Source organism: Sturnus vulgaris, chromosome 5 (genome assembly GCF_052056855.1).
Source record: "Sturnus vulgaris isolate bStuVul1 chromosome 5, bStuVul1.hap1, whole genome shotgun sequence".
NCBI lineage: Eukaryota > Metazoa > Chordata > Aves > Passeriformes > Sturnidae > Sturnus > Sturnus vulgaris.
In genome coordinates, this window is record NC_142247.1 from 19,592,649 (window position 1) to 19,607,942 (window position 15,294).

At 36.5% G+C, this 15,294-nt stretch overlaps 1 protein-coding gene across 9 annotated transcripts in view; it reads left to right on the forward strand.

The window, feature by feature from the left end:
* ACSS3 (acyl-CoA synthetase short chain family member 3) overlaps positions 1-15,294 on the forward strand; it is a 104,987-nt gene that overhangs the window by 84,268 nt on the left and 5,425 nt on the right. For 5 of the 9 annotated variants that reach the window (XR_015803790.1, XR_015803789.1, XM_088165009.1 and 2 more), the window contains 4 exons: positions 1,238-1,333; positions 3,987-4,050; positions 13,725-13,806; positions 14,785-14,907. Coding sequence is in view for 4 of the 9 variants with exons in the window: in XM_088165009.1 (XP_088021135.1) it covers positions 1,238-1,333; positions 3,987-4,050; positions 13,725-13,806; positions 14,785-14,907 (365 nt within the window). In the remaining 5 variants the exon portion in view is untranslated. The remainder of the gene's footprint in view (positions 1-1,237; positions 1,334-3,986; positions 4,051-13,724; positions 13,807-14,784; positions 14,908-15,294) is intronic. The other 4 variants (XR_015803792.1, XR_015803791.1, XR_015803788.1 and 1 more) reach the window with 1 other exon arrangement.

A 15,294-nucleotide genomic window follows, 5' to 3' on the forward strand; every position in this document is an offset into this window, starting at 1 on the left:
AAGGAGGAAACAAGGCAGCAAGACTGTAATCATGGACTTCAGGAGAGCTAACGTTAACCTCCAAAGGTCTTGAAAGAATCCTGTGGGGACAGATCCTGCAGTGAAGAGGGTTCCAAGGGAGTTGATTCATATTCAAGGCTCAATTCTCCAGGCTCAAGAATGATGCATCCTGATGAGCAAGAAATGAAGCAAAGGGGGAAGAGATCTATGTAGATGAATTAAGAACTCAAGTGTGACCAGGAAATACACAGGAGATGGAAGCAGGATCAGGCCACTCAGAATGAATATAGAGGTTGTCAGAGTAAGTAGAAACGAGACAAGAAAGTTAAACAAAGACAAGTGCTGGATTCTGCACCTGGGATGGGGTAACTCTGGGTGTACAGGCTGGGGAATAAGAGGCTGGAAATCAGTGCCATGGAAAGAGACGTGAGGGGCCTGATCAGTGGCAAGTTGAACATGAGTCAGCAGTGCCCTGGCAGCCAGGAGGGCCAACCCTGTCCTGGAATGCATCAAACACAGCATCACCAGCCACGCAAGGGAGGGGTTGTCCTGCTCTGCTGTGCTCTGCTCTGGGGCAGCCTCACCTCGAGTGCTGGGTGCAGTTTTTGGTGCCACAATATGAAAAAGGTAAAGCTATAGGAAAGTGTCCCAAAAAGGGCTACAAAGATGGTGAAGGGCCTTGAGGGGAAGCTGTATGAGGAGCAGCTGAGGTCACTTGATCTGTTCAGCCTGGAGGAGACTGAGGTGTCGTGTCAATGTGGCCTGCGGCTTCCTCACAGGGGGAAGTGGAGGGGCAGGTACTGATCTCTTCACTCTCATGACTAGTGACAGGATTCAAGGGAATGGCATGAAACTGAGCCAAGGGAGGCTTAGATCTGATATTGGGACCAAGGCTCTTCACCCAGAGTGGTAGGGCACTGGAACAGTCTCCCTAGGGTAGTGGTCACAGCACCAAGCCTGACACAATTCAAGAAGTGTTTGGACAATGCTCTCAGGCACAGGGTGTGTTTCCTGGGGTGTCCTGTGCAGGGCCAGGAGTTGGACTTCAGTGATATCTGGGAGTCCCTTTCAACTCAGCATATTCTATGATTCTGTGAATTCTAAATCTTCCCTTGTTTGTCTAGGATTTTTTTTTCTTTTAATTTTGATGTGCTGAGCATGAAAAAGCTTAGAACTAGTAAATACTGAATGGAACTAAAACCAACCTTAAGTGATGATATGTGTGTTCTCTTAATAGAATCTGGTTCTGCAATTACGGCTTCCTGCATTGGTTTGGGAAATTCGACGACACCTCCACCTGGACAGGCAGGAAGACCAGTGCCAGGATATAATGGTAAGACTGTGCTAAAAATGTTACTAGGAAAGGACATTGCTTATATTCTTGAGTAAGTGCTCCTTAGTTTTCATATCTTGTAGCAGAAGAAAATTACGATCTTATTAAGGTATTTTCCTCCTTCCTGCTTTCTTGTGTATTGTGGAATGTGGTTGTGAATGAAGAATTCAGAGTTATCTTCAAGAAAATTGTTAGACTACTTCTGCCTTTACTTTATGGAAAGGCTGGCACATGCTTTGACACATCACTTATCTATACTTCTACGTGTACTTCTGCACTTCTACACAATTTGAGAGAGTTGCTAAGCAAACTGTCTTTCAGTACCTGTGGAGCATTTTTATTTCCAGCCAGGAAAAATGGTAGCCTATGGACTAGAATGAAAAGGAAGAGCACTCATTTTCTGGAAGGTATTTTCATGTAGGGGTGCAGCTACAGGATTAAGAATGCAGAAGTATTTTAATACCTAGGAACACTGATTTTAACACAATTTTCAAGAATTACTTGAAATCTGAAAAAGAATTGCGTTAAAGATCAAGTGGTCGTCAGGAAAAATTCTCATATCATTGGTCAGAAAGATCTAAGCTGTTATTTTCTTTTAATACATGTAAGTAGTGGTGTGCATTAAAAAACACCTCTAAATATTTTTACCAGCTCTTGGTTTCGGCATTTACAGTTATGGCATGAAGACAAACAGTAGCTTAAAAACAACATTAGAACAAAGCCATTAAGTTTCTCCACAGTCCTAATAAGTAGGAAAGAATGAAAGAATGTAATTGCAATTTTTGAAAATTACTGTGTATTGGCCACTGTCTTGCTGTCATCCACTTCTGTTTGACATTGTTTTCCTGCTGTTACTATATTATATATAGTATTTACTAGATATATTTATTAGAGGAAATCCTTATGCCAGTTAGCAGATACTGTGGTTGTAGTTTATACATGCAGCTCTTAATGGCTGGTAAAGACATGCTGCAATAAAAAGAGAAAGTTGCAAGACCTACTGTTTGTTTAAAAAACATGTAGGAATTATTTCCTATTACATATTTCTAAAAAGAGACTGATTAATTGCTGATTTTTAAGAATAAAGGGAATAAAAATTATGATCTCAAGGTGCACAAATTGCATTGAAAAGTTAGTCAAGATACTGTATTAATTTCTAGGTCTGTTGCCTTAAATCAGACATTATACTGTGCTTTTCCCCTTATCTACTTGAACCTTTGCAGATAATTTCAGTGCATTTTCAGACTGAAGCAGGTCCCACATTTTGAAGAAACAAGTCAATTCTTCAGTAATTCAGGAGTGAGCAGCATACTATCTCACTTCCCCAAAGTTTTCTACATTGAAATACGCAGCTTGCAAGGAGAAGACTAAATACTGGGATTGGTACCTTGATGTAACAGTAAACTGATTAAATTTTACTTAGTATCATAAAAATAGAAAATACTGACAGCTACATAAGCGGGTCTTTGCAAAACTGGCCTTGTATACTTGCTTGTGTCAGTGTGCTGAGCCATTGCTTCCAGCAGGCTCTTCAGTTACTTTAAAATTACCATCATCTTCGAAGGAGTAGCTTCAGCCAGAAGTAGTAAATTACAGATGTTGGTGTTCTTTGAAGAGATAGGATATGATATTACTCATATAAGTTTTAGCAGAGTTTAAGTCAGAGGTCTGTCATCCACTTTTCCCCATTTCCTCTGGAATTTTGTAATACAGAATGTAAGATCATTTGTAGAGATTTAGATACATCTGAACATTGCTTTCATTGCTTGGGCAGGCTTCAAAAAGTATGTAATCCTTATCAGCCCAGTCTGTCAAATTTTTCCCTCCCTGTTTTTCTATGGTTTAGTTGCTTCACCTTATGTAATTTCGTTATCATAGGCCAAGCTGATCTCTGTCATTCCTTTCTTATGCCCACACCTTGAGATGGAATGGATGGTTGTATTAGCTTCATTTCCCAGATAACAGCCCAAAAGAGGCTATTTCAGATGATTTCCTCAGAAATCTCAGAATCGGGATATGATGCTTTCACTGAAGATAGTGGACCAGTGTCATCCAGGGAAAAGGCTTCATTTGGGAAGTCTGGATTCTGTCCTGTGCTATGAGCATTATCCTGCTGTGCAGCTTTGGGTGGTTCAAGAGTTACTTGATCTCTTCATGCTAGACTACAATGAACCTTGTTAGTTGAAGGGTATTTTTCTAAAACTCCTGAGAGCCTTTGAAAACCAGATATACTTATTTACTACTGTTTCTCATGTGAACTGGGTTAGACTTCAGTCATCTTGGTTATTATTTCTTGCTCATTTTACCCACTTTTTTAAAATTTATATTTGTCATGTATCTTAATGGACCTTTGCCATGTGGAAGTTTAGATTTTCCAGTATGAGAGCTTCTTTTACTTTTTGGTTCTGTGTTTTTCCCTTTTGGGTCTTTGTGCTATTTCTGCTTTCAAAGTACTAGTATTGTTTAAGACTTTTTGTACTTAAGGCTGAATGTTAATAAATTGACACTCCCAAATTACTTAATTCCTTTTGTTGCTTGGTGTATAGCCATTCTAAAGTGTGACATAAGTTGATATCCATAAAGAAGGACACTTTCCTCCACCTAAAAATACACTACTAAACTTCAGTTTCCTTCCTGTATTATTTTTTCACAGTCATGATTCTGGATGAAAATAAGAAACCAGTGAAGGCAAAGACTTTGGGAAATATTGTGGTAAAGTAAGAAAAAGAAATGTCTTAGAGTTAAAAGAAACTTCCTACATGAGATGATTGTCTTTTGACTAAAGTTTATATAAAAATCAGAATAATTGAAGTAATGAGGATTGAAAAGCATGTCTGTCTCTGATACTGATACCAAACTCCCAGAATGTTTTCTGTTCATTAATGTTGAAAAATTTCAGATGAAATTCTGTGAGTGAATGAGTGTGGATTGCTGGGTTTTTTATTTTCTACAGTAAAGTTTACCGTTTTCTTAATTACCAGAGTGTTGGCACAGAATGATGCCTTCTCTTATGATGTATGATCAAGATACTGAATCATTCCCTTCACTGTTTTATCTTTCAGTTTAGTGAAATAGTATAGCAGTAGAGATTGGCATGCTTTGGCTTAAGGTGTGATGCTACATCTTCTTTCACTATCTCCTAATCCCAACTGATGCACCTTCTTAGAGGGAGAACATTTATTTTCTGTTCTCTGTAAATGAAAGCAAGATGTCTCCGTGTATGCTTTGCATGAGAGAGTGTACCAATACTTGGACAAAATATGTACAGGAAAAAAAAAATCAAGAAACCCTGCTCTGCATCATGTAGGCGATTTTTAGTACCATTAACGAGACTCCTGACAGATGAGTTCCATAAACTCTATTATTTGTTTTTTTGAAAGTACACCTTTTCAGCACATTTCCTTAAATAAAAAGGCCTCAGTTTAGATTACCTTGTGAACATCATTTATGTTGCATGCTGCCTTCTCACTGTTGCCAGGACCTTTCCTTACTCCTGTAATATTTTATAGGCTACTGCTCTTTACAGCCCATGCCGGTTCTGTATTCTGGATGTTTTACAGGCTTTCAGGCAAATGGCATTTTCCTCAAACAGTTTTTTCCTCCAAGAGAGACACCTGCTTTGTGATGAATGTGGTAGCTGTAACCACTTCTTTTTCAGTCGCAGAAAGTAACTTCAGCTCTGAACACTTTCTAACTGCAAGCAAATACAAATCCCAAAGGAAATGTATTCATCCATTTCTTCTGTGGCAGATTTTTTGAGAGTTGTGGTAGCTCAGTCTTCACTGCTTGCTTAGATGAATGAAAGGAAATACAAAGATTAGTATCAACCTTCAGTGAACTGAAAATCTGTCAAAAGCTGAAGCACTGGGATGGATGTACCAATTTTGATGAATTGTTGGTGTGGTTAGCTGAGGGCTGCAGTTGGCTGAGACACATGATGTGGGGCTGAGAGACAGGAGCTGCAGTGCTGGAGCTGCAGATGTGCAGCGGCAGCAGATGTGCAGCGCTAACAGTGTGGGTGGGCTGGTGCAGTGCCTGTGTGGGAGATGGAGTTGCCAAGGTGGGGAGGCTTTTTACTCAGACTGATCTAATGTAACTAGACCCTGTGGAGACTAAAGTAGTACCACATGAACTTACTGTACTGTGTGATGCAGATGTGTGTTCTCAGGATGAAGTCTATACCCTGCCTCATTCTCAGCATCTTCAGCTAAGCCACCAGGACACAGACGTGTAGGTTCAACTACCCCGAGTCAGCAGACTCATATTTAGGCGTAGTTTTCTTGTGACACGTATAAGATTGTGCACTCACTCCAGGGTTCAGTATGTGCATTCATTCCATCACCAAGCACAAATACTTAAAATTGCTCCAACCTTTTGGTTTGCAGTATCAGTAACCCAGTTCAGGGTGGAAAGCCGTCTTTCAGAGCTCTCACCTCTGTAGTGCCTGAAGCCATAATAAAACATAGGCTTGTAATCAATGGAGAGAGAAAAGGTATTTTGTAAGAAAATTGATCCTAGCTGCTTAGATATTCAGATTAGTTATTTTTATTCATTATATTATTCATGCCTAGTTATTCAGCTGGGATGGAATAAATGACCTTCCAGATGTGTTCATGTCCCTTCAATGCCTGCAGGAGTGGCACAGTTGGCTTAGGGTACATGTTTAGTCTTGTCTGCCAAAAGAGGAGTGGAATGAACTCCATCTTTAGCAATTCTTACAAACAAGTTAAAGATAGACTAACAGGTAATATTGGAATATGTGTGCATACATTTTTGAGTTTTACTGTCTTTAAGTGCTTGTCAGGAGTGATATTGCCATATTAGAAGATTCTCTTTGGGGTTAACGTCTACCTCTTCTAGCCAGAATTTATCTTCCCTAATGTTGCCCTACATTTAGATGTTTTCTCAAGGGATTAAAATTGTGTTAATATATTGATTTGTTTTTGTTTAATTTGTTTTGTTTTATCTTGTCTTGCTCAGCATGACTTTTGCTGCAATCAAATTGATAATGAAAAGGGGGAGAATTTTTGTCTGTTTTTTTTTTTTTTGCAATGTATCATTCATGAAAGAGTAATCACAAGAGATACTATTATTTTATCATGTCTATGTTTATTGTATTGTTTATTTTATTTTTTTATTAAAGCAAGGTTTCATGATGTTCTCCTTCAAAGAAGCCATTTCTCTCTTCAGCAATTTTCTACATGTACAGATCCTTTAAAATAGAGGGGATGATCCTTCTTACTAGCAGTGTTTATCAGCCCAGAGCATGTCCCCAAAGCTGGAAGAAAATGGGGGAATCAGGATAGTTCTAACTATTATTCTGTCATACTCTCAGCAGTAAAATATGAGAAAACACAGGGATTTACTTTACCTGTAACATAAGTGAGTTGAGAAATACTCTTCAGTATTTCTTGGAGAGTGGCCATGCACTGCTTACAATGCCAGCTGTGCAGAAGTTGTAGACTGCTGCTCTTGGTTGTTTTTATCCCAGAATAACTCCTGGTAAAGACTTTTGGGGCTGCATGACACCTGCAGTTTTCCTAAGTACAGTATTTAAAATATATATTCTTACAGCAGAGCTTTAAATTTTAATTTCATCCTGCAGGAATCAGATTCTCTAGAAAGGTAGTGCTTACATCTAATTAGTCCAACTTGCTGCCCCAAGTATGTTCTTTACTTTTCTGCCAACTGATACCTCTTCTTTTTTTTCTTTTACCATGTAACCATCATTTCTGCCCTTTAGACAGATTATTCTTGGATGAAAACTCTCATACATACCTAGTACCTGGACAATATAATAATATTTCTGATTTCACAAGTCTTTCAGGATAAAGTATTTGAAAGGAGTGTCACAACATTTGTGATAGAAGTACAAGGGAAAATAAAGGTAACTGCAGATCACGAGGGTAGGCTTGTATGAATTGTTTTTAAATTTATATATTTTTTTTTCTGAGCTAGAATTATTTGACATGAGAGTTTCTGAGAATTTATTCTGAAGTGAAAACGATAGGAGCAGTGACTTCCATTTCCATTAGCAAGACCAGTCTGGTTTAGTGACACACTTCTGCTTGCATTGTTCTGGCCTGCCTGTAATTAAAGCACACTTGAAAGCGTGTATATATATATATATGTCAGTTTGATTAGCCAGAAGAATTTTCTAGGTTATCTGTTGTTATAAGGAACATTAACAAAGAGAAATACCATGTAAATTCTATTTTTCATCTTGTACATTGAAAATATCACAAGCCCATTGTGTTTATTTTTTTTGAAGCAGTCATCAGCACTGTCTCATTAACTAGCATAATTATTTATATTTACCCACAACAGGACTACATTTGCCTTGTGCTCATTCTTCCCAGGGTTTAGTGACTGCCAGTAAATTTACTGCTAGACCTTAGTTACACTTCCTCTAGTGTTTGTATAGTTAATTTTGTATCATAGTAATGGAGTTTTGCAGGATAAGCATTTACAAGTTTGCTTTAGTGATCTCCACTGCACAGAATCACATAAATATGTTCCATATTCAGCAGGAGGTGAGACAGTGTAGCTACATCATACAATGATTCTGAAATGCTTTAGTTGCATTGGTTTAATTGCATTTAAGAAAAGTGGCTGCATGAGAGGCTCTGTAAATTACTAATGTGGAAATTTTTTTGGTGGATTTGGAATTAATGAAGAGGAAAAAAATCACAATGCTTTAAAAGACTTAGAATGTTTCAAATGATGACCCACTCCATTGTATTGAGTACAATCACGCAAAACTTTATGTACAATGATGCAAAAATTAAAATACATTAAAAATATTTATTCATGATAAATTTTAAATAGTCAATATTTACAAAGAAATAGTAATGATAAATTCACGGCTTTTTATGATTATACATTAAAAGTTAGTCAAAGAGCAACGACTGTACTTCAGAAACAAATACCTTAGAGTGAATATCCTTTAGTGGAAGAGGTATTATTCAAATTAACCAACCCATTGACAGTTTTCCTATTTGTGGTAATGTGTTCAATATTTATACAATATTTAACAAGCAAATAAATGCTCAGTAAAAAAAGCTTACTCATTCAATATTTCTTACAATGTGTTAAAAAGAAAGTCAGTATCTGTCTGGAAGGACGAAGCAACCTGAAGCCAGGATTGTAATCATTATAATGCTCAATAGAATGCTAACCAAGGGAGCTTAAAGGAAGGAAAAGAGAACGAAAAAGATGTAATCTTCTGCAGCACACTATAGTACCTTGGTATTTCATTAAAAAAACTGAAGGTCTTGTAAGGCTTGATTAGTCAACATTTGGGCATTCCAACTGGTATACACCCATGGGAAAAGTCACAGCTCTCTTTGTGCTCTTCCACTGCCCTGATGAAAAGAAGGCAATAACAATGTGTTCTTATAAGCAAGGGCTATATAGCTAGGTACAGTGAAAATTTGCTAGATGTGTAAGATGAAGGGCCCTAGAAAGCAGTGACTTTTAAAGGAGCTTTTTACCTTACTCTGGATACACAGGATCTTTGAATGAAAGGTAGCTGCTAGTGTAACTAAGCAGACAATATGATTCCTTGTTATTCAGTAGGAAAAATGAAGAGGAGCCAACATTACTGTCTGTGGATGTGTATTAGTACATCCATTGATGCATTATACTTGGTTCTTACATCTGCATTTCAAAAGACTATGGAAAAAGTGACTGGATTTTGGGGAAAATATGAATGAGTGCTGGAATCTGCATGGTATGAAAACCTGTGGTATGTAACTCACCCAGGATTAGTTAAATAGTAACTTTTTCAAGACTAGGAAATACTCAGAGGACAAAATAATCTCTGAGAGATGGCTGTTTAATCTGGCATAAAGAAATTGGAAGCTGAACCTGGATGCATTCAGATGATAAATAAAACACTGTTTAGCAGTGAAAGTATTAAGATTTTGGAATAAATTCTTGGGAGTATGGTGGTTTACTTTGATATTTTTAGGTCTAACCTAGATATCTATTTTAACCAAAAGTTGTGGGGTTGAGGCAGGATTTAGTAGATGGCATCTTTCAGCCTGTGTTATATGGAAGGTCAGTTTAAATAGAGAACCTGTGCAAAAGATTTATCTTCCTAACAGCCTTCTACATGTTTATTAGCTTTGAATTTTCCCTTTACAGATAAAACAGTAAGTAGGTGTTCCAGTGTGAGAGCGAATAGTCCAAGGATGTTTTTTCTATCAGATCTCTGGCTGAGTACTGTATGTAAATACCATTTGAGCTTTCCTTACTTTGAAATTTTTCGAAGCACTTTGACTAGTTTTTGATGGCTTTTTCTCTTTTCCTACTAAAGAAAAATCCACACTGAGATCAACTACTTTTATGATCCCTTTCACCTAACTGAATAAAGTAATAAAGTAATATTTCATGCAGACTGATAAACGTTCAAGATCTTCTATCTTTTCTCCACCCTTTTTCCTGTGTTGTTGTTCCTAGCATCTGAAAGAGCTTTCAGATGCTTTTCAGACTTGCAATCAAAAATTTTTGTTACATTGATGTTTATGCACAACACTACATAAATGCTGAGTAATAATTATAGCTGCCAGTCAAGATTATTTTGTTCTATTCAGAAACCCAAACTCATTTAACAGTGCTTATATTTACTTTGACTGGCTGTAATGAATAGCCTGTGAGTATCATTGCCTTCCATAAAATGAAAGGATGAGTTTTCTAAATTACAGCAAGGTAACTCTCCAATAATTTTTTATTTCGTTTCAGAAATCTACTTTTCTGTGCAAATTCTCTTTTGATTTGTCTGTCTATGATTGCTTGGTCCCATTAACAAGGAATCTTACACCATTTTGATGAATGGCATTCTGAAAGGATGTGCTATGTGGGAGTCACATTTCTTGGGCCAAGCTAAAGGTGGACTGTTCTGTGAAACTTCTATCACTGTTGTATGAAATATAAATGAACTGTGAAACAATGCTTAAAAAAACAAATAATGATTGTGATTTAAAATTCTGTACCAGAAAACAGTTACTGTTAAAGTACTTCAGAGTTTTTTTGTGGTGCTGTCAAGCTCATTCATCTTAGTCTCTCCAATTTATAATGAAACTACCTGCTTATCTTTCTAAAATGTAGCCAGAATGAATCTTTGTTAAATGAACCCATATGATTTAAATCATTAATTTACACAGTTTGCTTAGTTTCCCTGATGCTGTTTTAAATGTATTCAACCTTTAAATGAGAAATAGGCCCAGATCTGTATTCTTGTAATTGAACAATTTTAATCTTACTTTGACTGGAGTAAATGGAGAATAGCGTAATTTGTGCTGCTGTTATTGTGCTGGTAACAGATAACTATAGAAATACAGTATATATGTCCCAAAGGGAAATCAAGCAAAGCAACTCCTTTGTTTATTGTGAAAATTATGATGAAGGAACCTACCTGCTCCTGTCTTGGCCTTCTGTGATCCTGTCCCTTGTGAAAGGAAAGCAGGACTATCTGAGGGGCAGTTGTGCTTACTTATGCATACCTGGAATTTTTAGTCAATATATCTCCCAGTAAAAATAGTGCCAGAAGATCTTGAGGATGAGCTCAGTTTTTAGACAAAGAGGCAACAGTTTTAAAATTTTGAGTTATTGTGGGTGTATGTTGCATTTTCTAGGGAAAAAACCCAAATCAAACATCTCAAAATGTTTTTGTTTTTTTTTTTTATGGGGGGGCTGATAAAAACAAGAGATGTCTGTTTTCAGGTTGCTGTTATTTTTGGACAGTCTCATTTTCTGTCTTCTGGCTCTTTGCATGTAATTATGATCCAGTTTTGCTCCCTTTGGAATTTATGGCAGTGTTCCCACTGACACCAGTGGTTTGGCCTTATGTTTGGCTCTGGACATTTTAATTCTGATGTCCTGACAAAATTTCAATACACATAATTATGTTCTGGCAAGCTGAATTCTACCTTTATTAATTTGTGTTTGCACTGAACCTAGAAATTCTTCTCAGTCATCATGCCAAGAACTCTGCTGTCATCATAGAATTGTATGTGCCCATTGCTCTGGAATTATTGTGCCTGAAACATTGACAGATAGAAGAGAGCATTCACTTTTTTCTGAGTGAATGAATGGTGCCCTAACTGCAAGCAATCTTTCACAGAAAGCCATGGAACATTTTCAGATGTTGTCAGTATTGTGCTATGATATGTGCTGTAGAGATGCTTGTGGTAGCCACTAATTTAGCAGTCTGGTTTCTACAGACTCACAAAAGATGCTCCGTGGACGTGTTTATCAATACAATTTTCCTAAAAAAACCCAACAAACAAGCAAAAAAACCCCCACCAAACATGAGACACCCCTGGTCTCCCCATCTGGAAAAAAAATTCCGAACAAGGAAAAGAAAACCAAATGGTGAAAGTGATAATTGTATTTTTGGTTATATGTTCCACACTTCTCTGTTTAGATTTTTAAACAATGACAGAAAGGAAAATTCTTTTCTAATTTCAACAATAAAACTGTTTTTTTTCTATTCCGTAAAGTACTAAATAGAGCTGTGGGGAAATTAAGGACTTTATCAGTATGAATTGTTCTTTCTTTCCCATGACAAAGATGTTTCAGACTGCTAAATAAATTTAAAGTGCAAAATTTGCAGTGACTGAGACTGTTATGAATTGCTGTACTATTAGCAACTAGGCAACAACCATAGTAACTGCCATTCTCTGGTGGCTTCTCTTGAATCTAAGCAAGAGATTTTTTTTTTCCTTTTAAACTCATGCATACACAAACACCAGGATCAATATATTGTTTTTCTAATCTTTTTTTCCAAGGCAGACACTCCATGAGTCATGTTTTTTATATCACAGAGACGCTTACTAAGCTTGAAAGGCTTAAAATAGGGCAGCAAACTTCTTCCAGATGGGCAGAAGCCAAGCTGCCCTCCTGAACTCTGGGTAACTACCTGGGAAGTGGCTTGGCATTTCTGGCCATACCTTAACCTTACTTTCAAGGAATGTGATGTATGGCATGTGTTGAGCCAGAACCCTCAGAGAAAAAGCAGTAATATTTATAGTAGTATATTTTGTCATGCTAGCTGACCTGAATTAAGCTGAAAAAACTAGGATTGTAGAAAATCAGGCATTCAAATCATTACTGGATGATATGACCTTTTCAATGTAGTTTGTACTATTTTTACGATTGCTAGATTTTTTTTAAGTGTGCTTATCTCTCTCTATATATATATATGTATAAAACTATAACTATTATTTTTGTAAATGTAATGTTAGAAATGTACATGTCACAGAGCTGGTGGCACCTGTTCCTGTGACTGACCATTGTAGGAGAATTGGAATGACACCAGAATTGCTATGCTGCAGAGAAGTGTTTCACTGCTAGAGATATTGCCTTCTGGTGTCACAGGGATACTATCACCAGAAAAATAAATACCTCTGGCTAAATATTTGCTAGTTAACAATGCAGGCATATGCTAGTAAAATCTGTATGGTGCATTTATGATTTTATCTAAATAACTATGTTCGTTTGATCATTCTCTCTCTGTTATTAGGGATAAACTTCCTAAAACTTATGCTGATATGCCTGAATATATATCTCTCAGGCAGTTATAGAAATCTCTAACCCTGTCAGAGCTCTGAAGAAAGAAACAAACACTTGTTAGCTGAAGCTTCTGCAGCTTCTCTTCTGAAGATATGTATGTGAAGTGTCCCATATTTTCTTATACCCGTATCATTGACTGAAGAAGGGGTTTTTAGTATGTATTCAAAACTCAACTAATAAAGAAATCTAGAATTTTGCAGCTTTAAGTACAATTATTTTAGAAAGTTCTATTCGTGACTTGTGACATACTTTCACAGAACTTCTCCAGTATGTCCAATAATGTTATGCACAGTTTAAACAGAAAAACATTTTTATTCAGATTATCGTGATTGAAGTCCTTTGACTTTTATCTTTTTACAGAAACTGAAGATCTGTATGTCAAATAATTCATCTTTCTATGCATGTGTGAGTGTGAATGGGTGAAAGAGAAAGACCTGTATTAATGCAGTTGCCTGTATCATACTGTATATGCACAAATTTCGGACAGATACTTAATCTGTAGAAATTTTAAAAGCTAAATGCTGTTAACATATTTATAGTACAGTATGTAGTGTTTACTAAACATAATATTATTTTACTGAGGTGCTTGTATTATATAAAAGGTATAGTCTGGATACTGTGCAGAGCTATATATATTTGATGACAATAATATATAGCCTTTTTTATTGGTTATCAGCATATTATTAAGCTGAACTGTTTTCTGATTGTGTAGACAATGATTATTTATCTGAAAACAAAGTATGAATGGAGACCACGAGTTGAATTTGTTATATCTGTTTTTCTTACTACTTCCCTCTGCTCTCTTCAATTTAAGGTTGCCTTTGCCTCCTGGAGCATTCTCAGGTCTTTGGGAAAATCAAGAAACATTTCAGAAGTTATATTTCCAAAAATTTCCAGTAAGAACTATGAAATTATTTAAACTTCTGGTAATGCTTCAGAACTGAATGAAAACAGAGTTAACCTGGGAAACATTTTATCATAAGTCGTCATAATTTCATTGGAGGTCTTTGATATATGTATATATAATTAAAACCATTTCAAGATAAATCCTTTTTCACCTATAATTTCAACTCTTGGGTATGCTTTTGTTTTTTTTAAGATCTGAAACAGGAGAAGTAAACCATGAGCTTCTGAGCCAAAAAGTCAGTTCATGTCATTTAATCTAAAATATAAACCTGCAACCTTACACTAGCGCAGCTTCAAATACACTCCTCCTGTTGGCATGCAGCCACGCTAACTTGGTATCACTCCAAAATACACACTTGTCCATAGTGCATCTGAATACATTGGAGGCTCTTTGCTGCATTAGTTGTGTTTCCTTATCAGCTGAACTATGCAAGGATTGGCCTGTTTCTTGTAGAAATAGGTAGGTTTGCCCTACACAAATGTTCAAAATGGAAGATTTGGCTCAATGAAAGTAAATGAGTGGATTGATAATGCAAATTATTTTTAGTGTGCAGTTGCATTGTGATGACAGTGTATGTTTGGATACAGCAAACAGGAATATCCCTAGGAGCAATTTGACAGCTGTCATTATATTGCAGCAATTCCATTCTCCTTGTGTAAATCCGGGCAACATCTTTCTCTGAGTTGTCAGGGATCAAAGTAAGCAGAGTTGGAAAAAAGTCAGGGTTTATCTATTTTTTTTCTGTTGTGTATTAATAAAGACAACAAAACCTTTCTGGAAAGGGAGCTGCACAGGATAATATAATATAAAAATGGTGACAAATATTACAGAATTAAATCTTTCAAGCACCAAAAGCATATATAATTTGAAACAGGTCTGGATTGTTTTTTTTTAATTTTTGGGTTTCGTGGTAAATTAATTAATATTCCTAGTACTCTGACTTTATTTTTCATTGTTTTGTATTTAGGGATATTATGATACTATGGATGCTGGTTATATGGATGAAGATGGCTATCTATATGTCCTGTCTCGAGCTGATGATGTGATCAATGTTGCTGGACACAGAATTTCAGCAGGTGCGATTGAAGAGGTTAGCATTGCCTGACAACAAAATAGAAGAGGAATAAAGCAAGCTGAGACTGAAAATCCCACATTTCATCACATCTCACATCTCAAAAACTTGCACAAAAAGATCTCTCATTTTCTTTCTGCTTGTTTTGTTTGCATTTCCATTGTACTTCAAACCAAAACATTTCCTGTTTCAGGTTCTTCCTTTAAAGATGCTTTCCAGAAACATAACAAATTTAGTCAATAATACTAAGCAGTTTGTACCATGCAATTGGTAAGGCAGGCATATTTTGGTATTTGAAGGTGGAGTTAAGGGGTATGGTAGGAATCATACGTTTTGGCTCCAATAACATATTTATTTGAGAATACATTAGGATAGTGTGGTGTCAGAGTGACAGGTATTTTCACC